Source organism: Chinchilla lanigera, unplaced genomic scaffold, assembly GCF_000276665.1.
Source record: "Chinchilla lanigera isolate Chin_1 unplaced genomic scaffold, ChiLan1.0 scaffold00048, whole genome shotgun sequence".
NCBI lineage: Eukaryota > Metazoa > Chordata > Mammalia > Rodentia > Chinchillidae > Chinchilla > Chinchilla lanigera.
In genome coordinates this window covers 8,514,699-8,535,470 of record NW_004955449.1, presented here as the reverse complement: position 1 = coordinate 8,535,470, position 20,772 = coordinate 8,514,699, and the positions used below count along the sequence as shown (strand labels likewise).

The following is a 20,772-nucleotide window of genomic DNA, read 5'->3' as shown; positions in this document are numbered from 1 at the left end:
GGAGAAGCAGTAAGCTGATAAAAAGTTGAAATATCAGTAAAGTCAGTGGCTCAAAGTGGAGGATGAGGAAGTTAGCCGAACTAGGCTAGTCATCTTACAGCCTCTGGATTCTGATTGGGACTGTAAGTACTTTATAAGATATTTTGAGGATTTGAATTTTATCCTAGGGCAATCCAAAGTCTCTTAAGAGTTTTAAACTAGAGGCTGATATTATCAAATATGGATTTTAAATGTATCATTCTGCCTGCAGCCTGGGAAACACATCACTGAAAGAGAATAGCGACAGATGCAAAAGGATAGTTGGAAGGCTATTCTCTTAGTCCAGGGAAAATGGCAGTGCCTTGCGGAGCACACGTTTTCTGAATTAGACAGTGATGTCTGGGATAAAAATGGCTGCTATCTAGGCTTAGATTGTTACCTTCATCTTTGAGAAGAAAAATGTAATGCATTGTATTTAAAAAGCCCTGGTAGCAATAGCATAGACATTCATTCTCCTCACCTGGATCTTATTTAATGAGGTACATATTGCCATTCTTAGATTCTTAGAGAGCCAACAACAAGACACAAGGAAACGAGGCAAGCACCACTTTATTAACGGATCTTCACAGTAAGTTCTTGTACCCTTTTCTCACCTAGTAAGATGAGTTGGGAGAAAACCATATCCCCCACTAGCCCTCCACTACTCACTATATTAAAGGACACATTCCGGTAAGCAATGGGCCACTTGCCATTATAATTTATTATGACATTTTGATATAATCATTTGATATCTTTTGAAGGCAGTGAAACTGGAAAGGTGTTTTGCTTCATTACTTCACTCTGGAAACATTTTAGCCCTTAGTTTCATGTGTATACATGTGCCTTGGTTACTTTTCTCTCATTGCGGGGACAAAATATCTGATGCCCAAAATTAAGGAAGGAAAGCTTTATTTCACTTAGAGTTTGTGGAGGTTTTAGTCCATACTTGGCAGGTTACAAGGCAGGGTGGCACATGGCAGAGGGCTACAGCTCATGGCGGCAGAACACAGCAAAAGCAACAAGCACTAAAAGGGAGGAATGGCCGCAAGCAGCCTCTTCCCCTCCCTTACATATGCAAACTATCCACCTCAGGGCGGGTGTAGCTCTCACACCCATAATCAATCAAACTCTAAAAGCCTGCCCCATGGCTGCATGAGGCTTTGGGGGGACAAACCATAACACATGTAAAGGCTATATTCCCCTAAAATTCTTTCAACATTTAATTTCTAGCTTAGATACAGCTCCCACTCCAGGCAACAAGTTCTTTTCTCACTTGTCTTGGGTCTAGCTCAGGCTTTTTCAGTACTGGAGATCTAGACAGAAATTATATCCAGTTTACAATTCCATTGCTTCAAGCCTTGTCAGTCTCAAATGTAGTAACAAAAGGAAAACAGTGTCTTTGGAATATTCATACCATCTTTCCAACGTTCCCTCATTTCATTCTAGAGGAAGTGGAAGAGAGAGAAAAGAGAATCAGTACCACTGTTTGTGATGTCGGAACATGGCTCCCTGTAGCCCATTTGGTGTCCTTGACTTTTAAGAAGTCTGCCTTTCCTGAAGAAGCAGAAAGGAGGGAGAATAGTGCCTAAGAAAAACAAGGTGTTTCACTGTTCCCTTTGCAAGATCTTCTTCTAAAGTATACTTGTAAAAATGTACTTTTAAACATAGATTCTTTTTTAAATGTATTACTTTATGTCTTGGAGCCTCTCCCTCATGAATTGCTTTGCATCTTGTTTGAAGTGAACCATTTTAAAATTTATATCCTGTCCTACTTTTATTTCAAGACTTTACTTACAATATCTCTTTTTATCTTCTTTACCCTGCTCAGATATACATGAACATTTTCTGCATTTCACACTCTTTAAGATGAAGAAAATAATATGCTAATCTGAATGGGGTAAAATCAGCATTGAATAGATTTTATTCTCAGAGCAGTGGACAGTGATACATCTTCCTGTTGCTATCAGCTGTCTTCACTGTTACTGCGACAGTCAGGCAGAAGACATGGACTAATGAAACAGCATGAATTATGCTGTATTTGATGGATTCTAGCAGAGTAGATACTTGCTCTGTGATGACAGGTAATGCGCTCAAACTCCTGTTTGTGTCCGTTACCCCACTTAAAGAGTCATGCATAACTCTACCAGCTACTCAACACAAGCTTAGATAAGTGAATGAACCGGAGTTAAGAATAAATACCTAAGATACATCTAATACAGTGCTTAATTTTATTAGAAATCATACTAGGGATGGTCAAGAGATTTTGACTGAGAATTGAGTGTGGTGTTAAGGGGTTAGTATGTGGACACACCCAAAGAAGGTAAAATTCAGGAATTGAGATTCTGGAGCATAGCTAGAAATTAGGTAATTGGTCATCAAAATTGAGTATGCTTCCAAACTCCTGTTAAGTACCGAATGCTGTGCCCTGGAATTTTCTGACACCAGGAAATCTGGGGTGGGAACTGACAATTTACATTTCTAAACTGCCTCCCTCTCAGTGGTCCTGCTGCTACTGACCCAGGTAGCACACTTTGAAAACTACTGAATCAGACACTGGAAAGCAGGCCCAGCTCAAGGGATCTGAGCAGGCTGCTTGCTCTGTGATCTGCACAGAGAAGAGATGATTTTAGAGATTTTATAGAGCAGTAGTACTGAGATAAGGCAGCTGAATGCACCTTGGAATAGTTTTAAGGGTCTTGCTTCCTCTTGATCTGCAGGACTGATTGAAATACTCTCGAAGTAGAAAAGAAAGCCTGGCTTAAAGAACTCAGAGGAGTATCAAAGTCAGCTGATAGAAATGAGGTGGAAGATAGAATGTATGGAATTGACTTAGTAATACTTTCAGCTAAGTTAACCTAATTTAGCAATGTAAGATCATGTCCATATAACTAATTTATATGGAGCTTATCTCTTAAAACAGCTGTAGATTGCAAAGAAAGTGTATGTCCTTTAGCTGACTCTGCCTATGTCAAGGTAAAATGAGGAAAGCTGAGAAAGTGCAGGGAGGGAGAGAGCAAAGCCCATTCATCTAAAAGAAATTATTTAGAAGAAACAATATCTCCTGGCTGTTCCCAGGACTTTCCATACAGTTAGTGCTGTCTCCCAGGAGAACGGCCTTAGGAAGTTTTTAAAAGAATAAGCAACAGCTTCAGCAACCAGGTAGTATGGGGACACAGTTCACCTCATGGCAATAGTGAAATAAAATGACTTAACATTCAGAATAGATTTCAAATTATACTAATTATGTTTCTTCAATTTTAAAACTGAAGTGTAAAGTTTTTACACATTTGTTCTGAGCATTTCTTCCAGGTGAATTTTGTATAACGCAGTAATCATGTAGGTCTTTGAGGGCCACTGACAGTCATCTTTGTTACAGAATTTCGTGGACTTAGGTGGATTTTCTCAGCTTGCCAACAAAAAGGAATAGTGTTAGTATGTGAAAAGGAACCAGGTCTTAAAAAAAAAAAAAACAGAAATGCTTTGGTAAACAAATGGTCAAATATTCACATTTAATTTCATTTGGCTTTGTTATTTTGAAAATAAGCAGGAAAACAGTCCGCTTAATATCTTTTCAAAAGAAAGCTACAGCTCAGCCCATGTGTAAAAAGCCATAGGAAAATGACTCCTGAGACCGTCGCTACACATTCAGTGGTCAAATATTTCACTGCTCCCTTGCTCCCGTCCCGTTCCAGGTCCATGTGACAGGGCTGCAGCGATGAGTGGAATTTTAAAGAGGAAGTTTGAAGAAGTCGACGGCTCCTCACCCTGCTCTTCTGCGCGGGAATCAGATGATGACGTTTCCAGCAGTGAAAGTGCGGACAGCGGGGACAGTGTCAATCCATCCACCTCTAACCATTTCACCCGTGAGTACTGGTTCCCACCCAACGCCAAGCTTGGCTTCTGCAGTGCAAAGAATAGGGCCGTCTTGGTCATTTCTCTCTTTTAGTTTTTCTTACGTTTTTAAAAATTGTTCTAATTGATCAAGTAGAACAGTGAACTAAAAATGAAATGTTTTTGAGTGGATTTTCATGGATAACTTTGGCGTGGATTTTTTTTATCATGCTAACCAGCTAATTTAATGGAAATGGACATTTTATTAGTATTACTTTTTCAAAAGAAAGCATCCAATGCCCGGGGAATAGCTTAGGCAAGATGGAATACTTCAGTGTTCTTTTTTTTAATGGAACCTCTCATATGTGAAGTTATGTCTGGAGGAGGGGTATATTGAGCAGTGGGAGGTCTCAGTTATAATGAGAAAGAACTTCAGCAACTTCAAATCAGAAAGAGGTGTGAAGACACCAAATTCTCCCAAGGGTGCAGCCTGAAGCCTCTTCCCTGCTTCTCCCTTTATTCTCTCTTCCGGACAGGAGAGCCCGCCTTAAAGCCCACCTAGGAAAAAAATACTTTCCCTTTGATTCTTTTTCTTGCTGCACTATAGCATTAGCTTTTCTGTCAGGCAAGGTACTATGAAGCTTAAAGGACTGATGTGGAATACCCTTAAACTAATGCAGTCCGTAAATGAAGAAAAACCAAGTTGTGATAACTAAATCATCATTTTAAATTTATGTTTCCCAAACAGGGAGATTTTAACATATCACAGTGTTTCATTTTATTAATATCTGAATTTAGAAGATGTAGCTCAGTGTGCAAGTCCTGAGTTCAGTACCTACAAATGTACATAAACAAAAAGGTAATAAGGAGCTCAGTAACTGTTTAGCATGAGATAAAAAAAATAAAGTCAATAATGTTCCTTTCAGCAATTGCAACTTATTAGAAAATATGATGAAAGGACAAGTATAACTTGCCCTTTGACTGAAAAGTCATACACTATTTTACATGAACTTTATCATGATGCTATGAAATGGACTTGTAGCTTTTTGTTTATTTTGGTTTTTTGAGATAAGTTCTTAACAGTGTAGTTTTGGCTGGCCTCGAACTAATATGCATCTCAAGCAAGCCTCAAACTCACAGAAATCCTCTTGCCTCAGCCTTCTTAACCTGTTGAGTGCTAAAGTTAGAACACCAATTATGTAGGAATCTGTCACCATGCCCATCGAGCTTGTGATTTTGACTCAAAAACAACCTGTGTTTGCTCTTTGATTTTAAGAACAACACCCCCTCATAGAGCTTTGCAAAGATAGAGCAGAGCAAATGAGATGGTATAAATGAAAGAAATTTGTAAAATGTCAAGTATTGGGCATATGTTAGATTAAAAATTTTGATCATAGCTAACATTTGTTGGATATATGCTATGCTCCCTTGGTAGCAGAGCCTCACAGAGGCCAAAATTCTTGCCTATGATCATAATGGACTCTACTCTCTCTCTCTCTCTCTCTCTCTATATATATATATATATATATGGATATATATAGTGTGTGTGTGATCAAAATATACAGTGAATGATTAAAGTTTTGAAAATATATTGCAGTGCAAGACACATTCCCGTCACAGCACCCCCCTCACTTCACACACTTATCCCTTCATTTTGCCATTTTCTGAAGCAGTTCCAAAGACTTCAATCATGAGTGGCTTCATGAGGTGTGATCAAAACCAGTGATTGGTGTTGCAGAGTATCATAGAAAGAGAAGCTTGTAAAATCATTCCAGTGTGTCTTCATGTGCCTTATTCACCCAATCTGGCACCATACAACTTCCGGCTCTTCCCCAAAGTAAAAATGACCTTGAAAGGTAGTAATTTTTAATCAGTTCAGGACATCGAGGAAGCCAGGATAGCACAACTAAAGACTCATAAATGGACTCCCAGAACTGCTTCAGAGAGTGGCTAGAACCATGGGACAAGAGTGTTTAAAATGAATTGAATATTTTGAAGGGGATTACTGTAATAATGTGTCTTTTACTGTAATAATCTTTTAGACTTAAAGTCATCATATCGTTCTATCATGTATCACATATATATATTATATATGTTTTATTCATGTTTACTTTTCCCACTATTTCATATTCCTCATGAATTATATATTAGATGTATCTTTAAAATAGTATTTGTTGTGAGTTATAAAAGAAAAATTAATGAAAAGGTAGATTGTATTTCCATATATAAAGGTATATAAAGCTATGAATACTTTCTATATTAATTTATAAATATGAGAGTGCAATTTCAATAAAATAATTCTCAACTAGATTTTTCTCAAAAAGTTAAAGAATAATAAAAATTTACTTGGAGCAAAAAACTAATGGGGAAAATAGGACATTTTAAAGAGAAGTCATAATACTGAAAAGTCATTCCAGAAATCAATTTATAGTAAATATATATATATATATACACACACAGTTTTTCCTATTGCATTCTGTGTAGAAAAGCATACAAAATTCCAACATGTTACAAACAAGAATTTAATTGGTATAAGAAAATCAGCATTACTGAACAATGAGAAAGAGGATTTTCTAAATAAATGGTGGTACTATTAGCTAATTTAAAAGAGAAATAATTGAGATTCACATATCATGACATATGAAAAATGCATCCATATAGATTAAATAATTAATATTTTAAGTTATAAGAGAAGTTGTATATTTGTGGAGCATTTGTAGAATCATTATATGGGCTTTGAAGAAATAGGGAAAACAACATGTCAGAAAACACAACATATTTAATAATATAAAAATATTAAATTTATATACTGCAAAAAACAAAGTCCAATGAAAAAAAGAATGGTTTCTATAGGGGAAATTCATTTGATGTAGCATAATTTTCTAAATAAAGTATTAAAAATGCATGTTAATTTTTGAGATAAGAACTACACCTCCTGAAAGAGAATCCACAGAGTAGGAAATGCAATTAGCACATATTTTAAAGTATTTAACAACATTGGTAATTAAAACTCATATTAAAACAATACTATTGAGATTTCATCTCTGTGAAACTAGTACTCCTTCCTACAATGCAAAATACTTATAGCTAGGTACTGGTAAAGATCACAGCATACATCATAGGTACACATGATGCTGTTAATGAAATTAACAGTGAAATTTAGAAAGCTTTCAAATATAAGAGCTATAAAACATTCATAAGTTTGTACTACAGAAAGTTTATCTGAAGAGAGAAAACTATAACAATGAAAGTTTTGATATTTAATGTAACACCAAAAATTAGGGTTGTGGAGATTGAAGAGGATGAGGAGCATAACATACCTAAGAAAGAAGAAATATTCCATTAAGTTATGGGAACTTATTTAATTAATTAATTTTTATAACTGGTATGAGGATAATATGACAATATAGAGAACTTAAGAGATTTGGGATGGAAGAAAAGAACACAAAATTCCATCTGTACTATCACCAACTTCTGTACATACCAAGGCAAAGAACAGTTCAGTGTCCTAAAAATTACAAACAATTTGACTTGTTGAGGGAAAATAAGGGTGGGTGAACTTTTACTAAATTGTATTTCTGGTAGTACATGCTTTACCACAACAAATGTGTTTCAGATTTAAACAGAAAAAAGTGGTGTCTGAAGCTTATAAGATGTTTATAAATGCAAACCAGCGGATGAAATGCTATGAAGAGCTGAATTAAACAATATTTCGTCAACTCAGAAACCTTTTTTATGAGTTATGGGTAGCAGAGGTTATTTTGTCCATAGACTTATTTTATGATGTCCAGAAAGTTATTGAGATATTGTGGCTTATCATTTAATATCAGTGGTAATGCCATGATTCATTTATTAAAAATTCTGACTTAACTTTGTATTGAGAATGAATCTAATAGAGATTTTCTATGATTTTTTTTGTTTTAAAGAGACAAAATAAAAATGAAAATGATATAGAATTTGAAAACAAGATGATAGAAAATTAATAATGGTTATTATATTGCATATTGATATCTTCAAAGTAGTTGCTCAGATTACCAGGTACATGCATGCAAAATTGACCAAACAATATAAGCACTAATTGTTCCTTTCAGTGAACTAATAGAAATTAGTAGTATAATTATCTTAACTATCACATATATATATAATGTATGTATATATTATATATATTTACATATGTTTTTTCCCTTCTTTCTTTGCTCTATCCCCCATCCTAGTTGTTCTTTCCTTTTTAGCAATTTCTTTCCCTTTCACTCTATTTATTGTACCTTTTGGATCTTATTTAGTCTTTCAGTTCCTTACACTAGGGAGACACAATGTTTACACATGTGGTTCTGATTTATTTCACTTATGGATATGGTCTTTATGATTTTTAAAGATTAAATGAATATTTGTGTAAAAATTTCCCTTCTCATTTAATAGTCTTTGTTCGTTGTATTCACATTTTGGAGAGCAACATAAAGTAGGAGAAATAACAAAGAATCAAAAGACCAAAATTCTACTTATAATATTTGCTTTTATAAATGATCTGAGCATTTTAAGGAATGTGAGAGAAATAGTTAAGAGTTTCTCATTTTCAAAACTATTTCAAATTATTGACTACTCTAGAAATCAGTGCACAAATTTATAAAAAAAAGTTGTCTTTATCATTCCTTCTAGATTATGGTATGGGTTTATCTGCAATGTCTTATTAATGTGAACATATGGTTGTAAACCTTCAGAAACATTAGTATTGATAAATCATATTTCATTAACCTACCTTTTTGTTGTCAAAATAAAAACAATTGCTGTCTTAGAATAAAGGACTGTGGAAGACTATCAAATTTATATATCACTAGGAAACAGTTTATTTTCACATTGGGATTTTGAATAATGTGGTTGTCCTTATTTAAATCCTACTCTCATCGTATGCCAATCTTCCCACTTTAAAATATTCTACACACCCAGTACTTTACAAACACGAACAGATTTTATAACGTTTTGTTTTTATTACCTGTGTAGGCATTGATATGATTATTTGGTTCATGCAGCAGTTATGGGAGTAGAAAATTCCATATTACTGTATGCTTTCTCTTTAAGTATTCAATCTGTAGCACATCACATTATGCTAATAACAGCTTCCAAATGTAAATCAATAAGGGTTTGGAGGCTTTTTCCTTGAACTTCCGAGTTTTGCTAGGCAGCTTGCATATTTACCAGTGATCAGCCAAGGTCGTATCTTATACTTCCCCTGAGAGCAGCAGATTCTGTGTGACTGTGGAATGCTTTGTTTCACCAAATCCCTGTGGCTCTTTAGCCAATCAGTCTGTACTTGAGCACTGTCAGAAGAAGAGGCACAGAGCAACCAGAGAGGAATGATTTTTTTTCTGCCTTCTCAAGGTTCTTGGCACTTCACACAAGTAACAAGAAGCCGTGCGATGAAATAGGATCCCAAAAGGAATACATTATTCTCCTGCAACAGAGTATTTCTACAAATAAATGCGTATTATATAAAAAGTAAAAATATCAAGTGGCAAAAGGATAGACATCCTAAATTGCACATTAAAGCTACAGGGAATGTCTTACATAGGGATAATGTGTTCTAATTTATAGAAAGTCTTTATTCCTTAGTTCTTTTAATAGCTAAAAAAATTGTCTGATTAGAATTTATTATATTCATTTTATAAAAATAGAAATTAGCAATCAGAGATGTATTTATACTTTATCCTTAGGGCTGAGTCTTAGAATCTGTGTTTCCTCCGCCTGCCTGCCTTCCATCCATGACCTTCCTTTCCTGTTTGCCACACAGCTCTCCTGAGCTGCTAGGTCAGAGTATGGCCTTAATGTGTTCCTTTCTGCTGACTCCAGCCTTCATGGTGATATTTGGCATTTAAAAAAAATTAGAAAATAGATTTTAACTGAAACTTACTGGAAAGATGACTGGAAAATGTCTCTCAAGTTCTCTTTACTAAGAGTTTAAAATGCATTGAAGCTTTACATGCAGTTTTACTACGGCTTACATCTAAAACGTCCCCAGCTCCTCCCTTCTCTCTGCCTCCTGCCTGCCCTGGGCCGTGCCCTTCTGCCATCCTGCTTTTTCTTTGGAGACAGCAGTCATGGACTAAAAACCAGGACCCAAAATAAACTTTTTCTCCTTTAAGCTGTGGGTGTTGAGTATTTTTGTCCTCAAGATGGGAAAGTGACTAAGACAAGTTTCCACAAATACAGTGTGTCTTGTGTTACAGGCTGTGTGCCAGGACTGTTCAGGCAGGTTAAAGCAATGACTTCAAAGACTACATACAAATTAGAATTACAGTGACAGTGCACATCTACCCAACATGGCGGGAACTTCCCTTTGCAAAGACAGTGGTTGCGTTGTTGACCTTTCCAACAATGGAGGAGTACACACATGGGAGTGCCAACATACGAGTTTTAGAAGTCTTTGAGCAGGAAGTAGAACCTGCTTGCTCTCAAAAATTACTTTCTACTCTGTGATAATAACTCTAAGAACAAGAATTCAAACTAGTTTCACAAGTTAGAGCCAAAATCAAGTAGGAGAATGTAAGTAACATAAAGATACTTCTTTTAAAAAGCTATTGTTAAATTAGAGATTTCTCCCTTATTTTGGAAAAGAACAAGTGAGTTTGGGCTTGTGGGATTCTGGGACCAGCTGCAGGTCATACCTAGGACCACACAGATAATGACAAGATTATGTTTGCATTTTGACCCCAGACATAGATCCTTTGGATCATCTGGTGTTCAGTTTAGTTTGCTGAAACAAGGGAGTTAAGCAGCTGGGATAGTTATTAGTGGAGGAAGATAGACATGATCTAGTGGTACTCTAGAAAACATTCACTGGAATATTCTGTAAGGTGTATTGACCGACACAATAAAATTGTTGTCACGTCATTTCACTGGAGAAATCATGGATTTCAATAATAATAAGTCAGAAATAGCTACCCCATGCTGCTTCCTCTAACTTTACCTAGACTATTCTTCATGTTGAAATGCCTTTTCCTCTACTTCCCAGTCTGTGACTATTTACCTTCTAACCTGCTGCAGTGTTCATCTCATGTTTCTGCGTGAAAACACCGCCAGGTTTAGTCCACTGATCTTCTTCACCATCTTCTCAGAATCTACTCATATTCAACATACAAAAACTTTAGGAGTACTATTCTTTCTGCTTTCCACATCAGTATTTTCTGACAAACATGGTAATATCAGTAGCCGTGTGACATCTCATCAATCACATTAGCTTAATATTTGTGCCTTGCATCTATTAAGGACTTAGCAAATACTTATGTAATTGAATGAATGTGCGGACTTTTATTAGGGGTTTGATACGTATCATTCCCTGCACTGCCACTAAGAACTAGAATTGTAAAAATTAAAACATAATCTATTTTCTGTGGAAATTCATAGTCTGATAGCATGTTAACACTTTTCCAACGCTTACTGCATTCTGTTTTACATCATAGTTATCTGTGCAAATATCTTTTCTGGAGATTTATAGAGCTTAACTTCAGTCTTTTTAGTACTTAGATTGGTGCTGCCTCAATTACTGTTAAATATTTGATAAATGACATTTAGTTTTATGAAGACTTGCCTTTTTAAAATACAACTAAACTTTCTAAAGCTAAAACAAAACGGATGTATTTATTGTAAGGGTTTATAATGGCATGGACATTAGTGGAATAAATATCAATTTACAAGTTAACTCTGTAATTTATGATTTTGATTGGTGCTATTATGTCATATCAAGATCCTGATTTACCAGTTATCATATTCAAATGCATGTACTGGTGAACTGTGCTTTAAATAGGGCCCTGCTGTAATTATGCATTCCTAACATGTACCTTTCTGGTTTCATTTGCTTATATATAGCTTTCTCAGGCAGAAACATCACTGTTTAATTGGATGCTGTGCAGTTATTTATGCAGACGCTGTGTTAACACACTTGAGCAAATCCAAGTTGCTTTCACCTTCACCATCCTTTGAATCAGCTGGGAGAAAAGGCATCGCTAAGTCAGATCACTAACCTTATATAAATACCTTTCATTTAGTTCTTGTTTGATTTATTTTAAATTCAGGATGGGGACCTCACATTTAGCCTTGATAAATGATAACAGATTTAGCTCTTTATTTCAGTTTGCTGCAATGTATTTAAAAATTGTTTCAGCCTTCTTACGTATTTGCTCTTTCTCCCACAGTCCTTTTCCCTATGAATGTGTCTCAGGTCCACCCCTTCATTGCTGTTCGTGTTTTTCCACCGGAGTCGGCATCACTGTGGTCTCTCTTTGTTCTGCAGCACGACCGACCCTTCCACTTGCTCCCCTTGCTCCGCTCCGGTTGATGCTTCAGCCTTTTTCTGCCGCAATCCTCAGCCACTTGCAGTTGGACTCAGCACTGTGATTTCCAAATCTCCCAACAGCCCCATCTGATAGAACCTGTGCTCTCCGCCCTTTTCTCCATCTCAGACTCCAAGCACACAGACCTTTAATCTGTTCTTGGAACATGCAAAACCTTCTGGTACTAGGATTCAGTGGCTGGGAACGGTCTTCCCATGACTTACTTCTTATTTTTCAGTTGAAATATCAGCACGTAATTGCAACCATCCCCGGTCACACCATCTAAAGTATGCAGATCCAAAGTTCTCATCTCTTAGAGCTATGTATGAAAGTGATGGCTGTCTTACAGTTTCTTTCAGTGTTTAGCAGAAAGAAAGGTGAAATAAGATTTAGAAATTAAAGCTGAGGATTTGCCACACGATTCCCTACATTTTCTATAATTACATTTTCCAACATATATTAAACATGTATGTTGAATTTATTGTAAAGTTTCTATGAAAGAATCAAGAACTAAAAAATAGATAAATGTAATTTTGAATAAGAATAATGAAAGTGGAGATTATGCTTACCCTAACGGATCTCAGTACTAAAAATGCTGAAGTAGTTACTTGTAAAACTCATGAAATTAGCTTGAGTCTGCACACAGAACAAATAGATAGCTTCAAACAGATCCACATTTAAATGACAACTTAGTGTGAGACAGAGGAGACACTGCAAATAAGGTAGGAAAGGATGGACTGTTGTAATCAATCGCTTTTAAAGAAAAAATTCAAGAAATATATGTATATTAGAGGAACATAAAGTATAAAGAGTTACATATAGAGGCACATTAAAATAAAAGCTCATATGTATATATATGTGTGTATATATATGTGTGTGTGTGTATATATATATATATGTGTGTATATATATATATATATATATTTATTTATTTATTTATTTATTCCAGGAAGAAAGTGAAAAGGTGGACTCCAGAGTAAGAGTTTGCAAGTCATTAAATGAGAAATAATTAGTGTTTTAATATAAAAAAGAACTCATATCAAAATGTGGAAAAGGCAATGCAGGTATTGAATATTAACATATAACACACAAAAAATATATTAATACATGTATGGATGACTTTGTTAGGAATGAAAGAAAATTAAAATAACACACCATTTGCCATATATTGGATCACAGATCATCACATTTTGATGTTTGTCAGTACAAACTATTGAGAAGTTGATCGAAGCAGGGAATTTCATAATGACAGCATGAATACCAGATGGCTCCATCACCTAAGGAAAAGTGTCATAAAAGGTTAAGAAACATACTGTTTATCACTATGGCATGATTTAACTGTAGTGGGTTTGATATAATGATAAACTGGATACAGATTGATGAATAACTAGCTTCACATGGATATACTATTAAGGAAAAAGCAGAAGGTGCAAAATTCTACAATTTGATAGCACTTGTAAAATTAATAGCATCCGTTCCACACATGGGACAACACTCTATTTTGTGGAAGTAAAAGTGCACATAGGAAGGGACTCTACTAAATGATGAAAGAAGAGATGCAGAAGTGGAAGAATGGGGGTGGAGATGCTTTAACCAATGCTTTACTTTCACTTATATTTACAAAAGCAATCAGAAGTAAATAGAACAAACTATTAATTTTCATTAAATGTGAGTATTAAGTACATGTTATTTTCTGAAAGTTTGAATACATTTAACAAATAAAATACATAGTCATTATGTAAATTTTATTCTGAAAGTTTGAATACTTTAACAAATAAAATACATAGTCATTTATGTAAAGTATTCTGAAAGTTTGAATACTTTAACAAATAAAATACATAGTCATTATGTAAATTTTAAGGACGTACTAAGAAGTTTTACATACCTATCTCTTGGGATTTATGTTACCTTACCACCCTATCTCCACTATTCCTTCTTTCAGTAACTCCTTTTTATTCTTCATAATGCACATCACAATGTGCAATACTTTGTAGTATATTGGTTACCGTTAAGTTTCTGTCTTGTTTGCAGTGTATTCCTACTAGGGAAGGGCAGAAGATAGTTGTAGCACAATATTAGAAACTTCCAGGCTTTAGGCAGTATATTTTAAGAGCCTTTATGTGTCTTAAAATATCTTCTACCATGTGGCTGAAATTTCCACATTAGTGTGATCCTGCTGATATGATCCCCATGGGAAGATTATTAAAATACACATATACACAGTAATCTGTTTCAAAGTAGTGTATGGAGTCAAATTATTTAAATTCTCATTAAGGATTATCTAACTGGAGTGAAGTATCTCTGATCTAGGCATCCTCATCTAATGCTAGTAGAATGATGCCTATATTTTAAATTATAAAGAGGAAATACAGGTAAAATGCTTGATATGTATTTGATATTTTGTAAGTGACCCAAAAACTGTTAGCTATAGCGGTGGTGTGATGATGATGAGGATCATGATTCCAAGAAGAGACAAAGAAATTCTTCTTAATAGTTGTTCTGAAAATCTAATAGAGTAGATCATCAGACCAAAAAAGAAAAGTGATAGTTGTATTTTGAGTATAAGACGGAACCCTATAGAATAGTGTTGTAAACTCAAGTACCTTCTGATGTATAACTGTGAACAGCAGCCAGGTGTAGGACAGGGGATGAATTGCAGCTGTGAATGTAAGAACTTCTAGTTTGTTCTTCCCATTCTTGCTCACATTTGTCTTTTGAAAAATCGTGAACATAGAATAATAATTGCAGTAGTAACAATGGACACTTAGAGAACTTTCATTAAACATTCCAGGGAGGTGGACAGCACTGACATTTGACTTGCTTCATCTTAATTAGCAGAACCAATGAGGCATCTGATGCCTGGGAACACACGGAGTGGCTTCTCAGAATTATGAAGCTAATAAGCAACTGAGCCACATTTTGATCTTATCTTCAACTGACTGTGTCTGGTACTCCAAGATTCTTATACTGTTTCCCACAATGACTGTTCTACAATACGATCGCTCATTCTTATTCCAGCATCACTTTTCAAGCCTTTGAAAACATATTACATCGAATGCAAGAAGTATAGCAAAGTCTGCTGCTAGCGAATTAATAGAACAGCCCATACACTATATTTTAAATGATGGAAGATTGACAAATATTACATACATTGAGTTCAAATTGTATATGCTGCACTTGATAACTAATTATTTCATATATAAACTGTATTAGTACCAAGTATTTGTATTTAAATGCCATGGCTGATAGAATTGTGATCTTTTAGATTTTTTGAAGCTAAACCACTCATCTTTTTAAAAAATTCGGAGTAGTGTTTTCTTTTTATTTCCTCAATATAAAAGAAAGAAAGGAAGAAGAGTTGCTGACAATGTTACGACTGAGGGGGTGAGACTAGGCATTGTGGCACCACTTAGCCAGGCCTGCTTCCTTGCAGGAAGCGCTTCGGAGCTGTGGAGACAGGGGTGTTTTGGCAGCTGCCTCCTCCTTTATTGACCGCATGAGGCTTTAAAAATATCTTTGGATTCATTAGCATCAGCCATTTGCAGAGCTCTCTTGTAGACCATCTTAATGGAAACATGTGAGAGCTTTTAGGAGTGCACTCCAAGATACAATTTATGGGAAATAGTCCCAGCAAGTGTTTGCTTGATGTCTTTTAGATTCATTCCCTCGAATTCTAGGCACTATCAGAGCATCAATAAAGCATGACTTCTGTGTAAGTACCTGTACAGGGAAATAACTGTTGACACAGGTTTTTCTGGAAATGTTTCTGTAACATTTATGAAAGGAAATTTGTTAGAAAAAATAGATGGTATGATGCTAAAAAAGTAAAAGAGAGGGAGGTAGGGAGAGAAATAAAAGAATGCAATTGATTGTTTGAAAATGTGTATTTATATGCTCAGAATACGACATTAGGAAAAGAAAAAGTACTGTATAGCAACAGGGAAAGCAATGTAGGATAGAGAACGGCTCTTGGCTGAAGAAAACAGCACAGAGAGCAAGTGAATAATAAGTAACAATATGAATTATTATCATTTTTTTTTTTTTCCGGTACCGGGAATCAAACTCATGACCTTGTGCTTGCCAGGCAGGCGCTGTGCCGCTGAGCTAAATCCCCAGCCCCCAACAAAATGAATCATAACACCAATTGCCATTGTTCCAGTTAGCATCTCTTAGTTTCCATTTAAAAGGCTGAACTATTCATTTCAACTCCATAATAAGGGGGAGACTTTTTAATCGTTAAAATAGTGAAGATTTTAAGAGAGATGTTTGCTTATATATTATATGTTTAATTATCACTTCAATCCTATGAAATGTGTAGCAGATTTAGACCCAAACTAATCTCAGTCTATCATTTGAAGTATTTTTTTTTCAGTACAGAAGATTAAACCCAAAGGAGTTTATTCCTTAACCTTTTCATTTTTCATTTAGAGACGTGTTCTCCCTAAGTGCTCAGGCTGGCCTCAAAATTTCTATCCTCCTGGCTCAGCTGCTTAAGTGGTTGAGATTACAGGCTAGTTTTCAATCCTTAATACTTAAAGTGCCTAGTTGGTGAGGCTTTCTTTTTCTTCCACGATGTGTGTATGTTCTTCCTAATCTGTGCTTCCTAATCTTAACATTTGCGGAGTTCTATGTGGGCATAACTTAATTTTCTAAGTCTAAAATAAACTATTGTCAAATTATGTAATTAAAGAAAGTTTTCATGCCAGTTTATATTTATATTGCTAAAAAAGTAAAAACGTTTCTAATTAAACACATTTTCTCTTGCTTTTAAATTTTTTCTATAAAGATTACCTTTATATTGTTTAAATATTTATAAAACCATAAGAAGATACTTGGAAAAGTAGTAAATGCTTTTTACCATGTGAAATTGCCAATAATGGTTTTCGTTATTTTTAGTTTTCCTTGGTACCAATGAATTCTGCAGTTTTCAGAATTGTACTATACGTAGAGCAACAAAATCTTACCTTAGAGTTGCTGAAGAATAGAACTACACATGTGAAAGCCATGTGTGGAAAACTGCCAGTTTTTGCATAAGTGGCACCAAAAGTCCCATGCATTGAAGGCTTGGTTGCTAACCTGTCATACTACTAGAAGGTTGTAGAACTTTGAGCCCTGCACTTTTGAGGAAGTAGTTAGGTCCCTGGAATTGTGCATTTCAAGGGAACAGTGGGACTCCTGTTTCTTTTTTTGCTTTTCCTATTACCATGGAATTTATCGTGAGGAGAATAGGCCTCTGCCATGTGCTCCCACCATTATGCCTCACAGGTCCAAAGACAGGCCCATAAGGCCATGGGCTGAAATCTCTGAAAGTATGATCCAAAGTAAACCTTTTTGCTTATCAAGTTGATTATCTCAGGTATTTTGTTACAGTGACACAAAGCAGACTAACACAAGTCCTATATGACCTGCATGTATGTTATCAAAGGTTTAAGACCATTTACATGAAAATATTAGTTACAACCATCAAAACAGCCAAATTCTTTAAATATTGCTTTATACATACTACTTAGCTTCTGTTTTTGCTTATATGTTTGTTTACCACTGAGTCATTTTTCTAAGAAGTGACATTAACATTATGTATCAGTTAGGCCAGAAGTGTTCTGGAGGGGGTTATCCTGGTGAGCACAATGCAGTTTTTAAATATTCCGCAATATTTTGAGCTGGTTACTAAACATGACCATGTTAACATCAAATCAACAAACTTATAATTAATTTTAAGCAAGAATAATACTCAAAATTCAACATTCCATAATTATTTTATTGCATTTTGCTATGACATATGCTCTTGAGATTTTTTGCATGTATAGTGCATCAGTGGAGGAAAATGCTAAATAATGGTGCACTGTGCTACATCTGTTCCCAGCTCCACCATCACTATGAAAGTAAGGTCAGTGGTTTGAAATCAGCTGTGGTAGGAGTACTTGAACCATGGAATTTGTCAAATGTTACAGGTCAGTTTTTGATTTATGGATTTTTTAAAAAATCATGTAGATTGAAGAAAACAGTAGGAGAAATGTGAATAACTAAAAGTAAGCTTAAAAGGAATAGCCCAAACAGCTCAATAAATAATTCTTCTAGTATTTAACACTTACTATCTTATTCAGCGAAGTCTTCTATATGATTGATGAATAAATGGTCTCCATATGTTTTTATTGTTTCATCTTTCCATTTACTCACTTAGTTAAATGAAAATGTCAATCAGCGTTCATATCAAAGTATATTCATCTCTCATTTTCAGCTATAAAAGTTGGCTGTGGATAAAAGAATCAGGCAAATGTTAACTCATATTGTGAAAAATCAATTGATTACATAGAATCACAATAAGGTATTTAGATATTTTATTATTCACAAATTGTGTGCTATGTAGTCTATATATGTATATATGTATTGTATGTACAATTTATAATAAATTATGCATTTCAGGAGGGGAACTGATTGTTAAACTTTTACCATAATACCACTGACAAACTGTACGGAGTATATATTAACTTCCCAGGTTGCTGTTTATGCTTTGATATTTTTCTGCACTTTTATTCTTTTGAGTATTCTGGTGGTGGAATTGTGGTGTTTACCAGGTAATATACCATTTTGTTAACTTTGATAAATATTAGCTCATAACAAGTTCTTAAAACTTAAAATTTGGATAATAACATAAGTATTTTCTTTTTTTAAAAAATCCACTCTTTTCCTTCTGGTTTTTTTTTTTTTTTTTTTTCACTATTTCCAGACTCCTTTTTCTGTAAGTCTTTGCCTAATTTGTGGTCAACTAGCTCAATTAACTAGTGTTTGCATTTCAAGTTACAATTAGAGAGCCAAGATCAACTTCAGCACCAGACTGATGACTATTTCAACTCTACACGCCAACCTTATTTTGGAGAGAGCTAGAGTATCTGTTTTTTAATAGTTTAGAAACTGGCTATAAAATAGATAAGGAAATGCAAATATGTCACAGTAACTGAAAAAGTGTGTGGTGCTCGATGATCTTTGCACAAAGACCAGAGTTACATATGACACATCAACAAAAATATTCCATCTGCAACTTTCTAATACAGTGGTAGCAGGAATTATTGTCATGGTGTTCAAAATGAAGGTCAGAAAACTGTAAGTGTCTTTTCCCCTCTTGGAAATTGAAGAGTATTACCTTATTAATATAGCTGTCCTCCTCAATCAACATTACCTAATATATCCAAACCATCTGAGCAGCACAGTCATTTAATCAGACTGTATGAATTTGTGTTAAGCAGCCTTACTACAGAGGATAAATACTGTAGGAAAGCAATATTAAGAACTGAACAAACTGAATATTTACATGTATTACACTATTTCACATAATCATGTAGCCAGTATTAGAAAATCTTTGCTAGTCATTTGATTTTTCCATTTGTATGGAGCCCCCTCAAACAAATCATATACATAGAAAGATTGCAGCCTATAAATACTGCACTAAAAGCTAGAAATGATAGCCTTCACGGGATTGGAAATGTTCTGAGGTTAATTGCAAAGGGTGTTTATTAGGAGAGCCAAATTTTAAGTTGGTCTTAAGGAATGATTTAATATTTGAAGTTGAAGAAAGTAGCCTCTACCAGGGTTATGTTGGGTTATCCTTGGTAATGTTATTATTTGTGTGGTATGAGTCAAAGAGCTGTTCAAAAGTGCTACAAGATGTCAGACAGAATCCTCTTCATTTGGATACACCCTGCTCATCATTTAAAGATGGTTAAATGTTAGGGCATTGAAGTCATAAAGCCACCAGTCTCACCCACGTTTCTGAGTCTGTTTCTTACAAAAGTGGCACATGGACTCCAAAAGGGTTGTGAGCATCTCAGTCATAAGTGAACAAAGGTAAAACCCAGAAAAAGAGCCACAACAGAGAGAGCTAAAGCCAAATGTCTTTTAATGTATAATTTTACGAAACTTGTTTCTTGAAGAAAGCTGAGTGGATGAGAGATGTTCTGTTAGGCTAGCCCCTACCTTCTGTGCCTTAGTTTTCCATTTACTGCGTTGTGAAATTAAAAGAGAAAAAACACAAAATGTTTTCTTGCTACTTGAACACTTTTGAATCAAGTTTACACAGTCAAAAAACTATAACTATGAGTGACATTTACTCCTTTGCCACCAAAAAATATTTTATTAGTTAGTGGTAGTAAAAAGCAAATAACACTTCTTGGTAAGTTAGGTTAGTTAGGTTTTTTAGGGGTAGCTATGATTTCTGTTTTGCTCTATATTACACCACACCATAGGTGCTAGCAAATTAAGAAGTGGCAGAAATCTCAAGAAAGAATAGGTGTGTGTGTGTGTGTGTGTGTGTGTGTGTGTGTAGCATTAGGAATTGAACCCAGTGCCTCCCAAGTGCTAAGCAAGCACTCTACCATGGAGTTGCATCCCTGTCCCTTACATATTACTTTTAAAATCTGTTGTAAAGCTCTACACACGCGCACACACACACACACACACACACACACACTCATACACAGATACTCATACACGTGGCAAGTCTTGTCAAAAATTGTCTGATATTCTGGAGTTTATACCGTGGCCAATATCCTAGTATAAGAAAATACCTACCATCTACCTGCAATTATTTCCTTCCTAGCTCAAT

The 20,772-nt window shown here is 35.1% G+C and overlaps 1 protein-coding gene across 3 annotated transcripts in view; it reads left to right on the top strand.

Annotated features, from left to right (window-relative positions):
• Csrnp3 (cysteine-serine-rich nuclear protein 3) overlaps positions 1-20,772 on the top strand; it is a 185,102-nt gene that overhangs the window by 99,923 nt on the left and 64,407 nt on the right. For all 3 annotated transcript variants that reach the window (XM_005393293.1, XM_005393294.2, XM_013518805.1), the window contains one exon: positions 3,711-3,881. In XM_005393293.1, the coding sequence (XP_005393350.1) occupies positions 3,711-3,881 (171 nt within the window). The remainder of the gene's footprint in view (positions 1-3,710; positions 3,882-20,772) is intronic.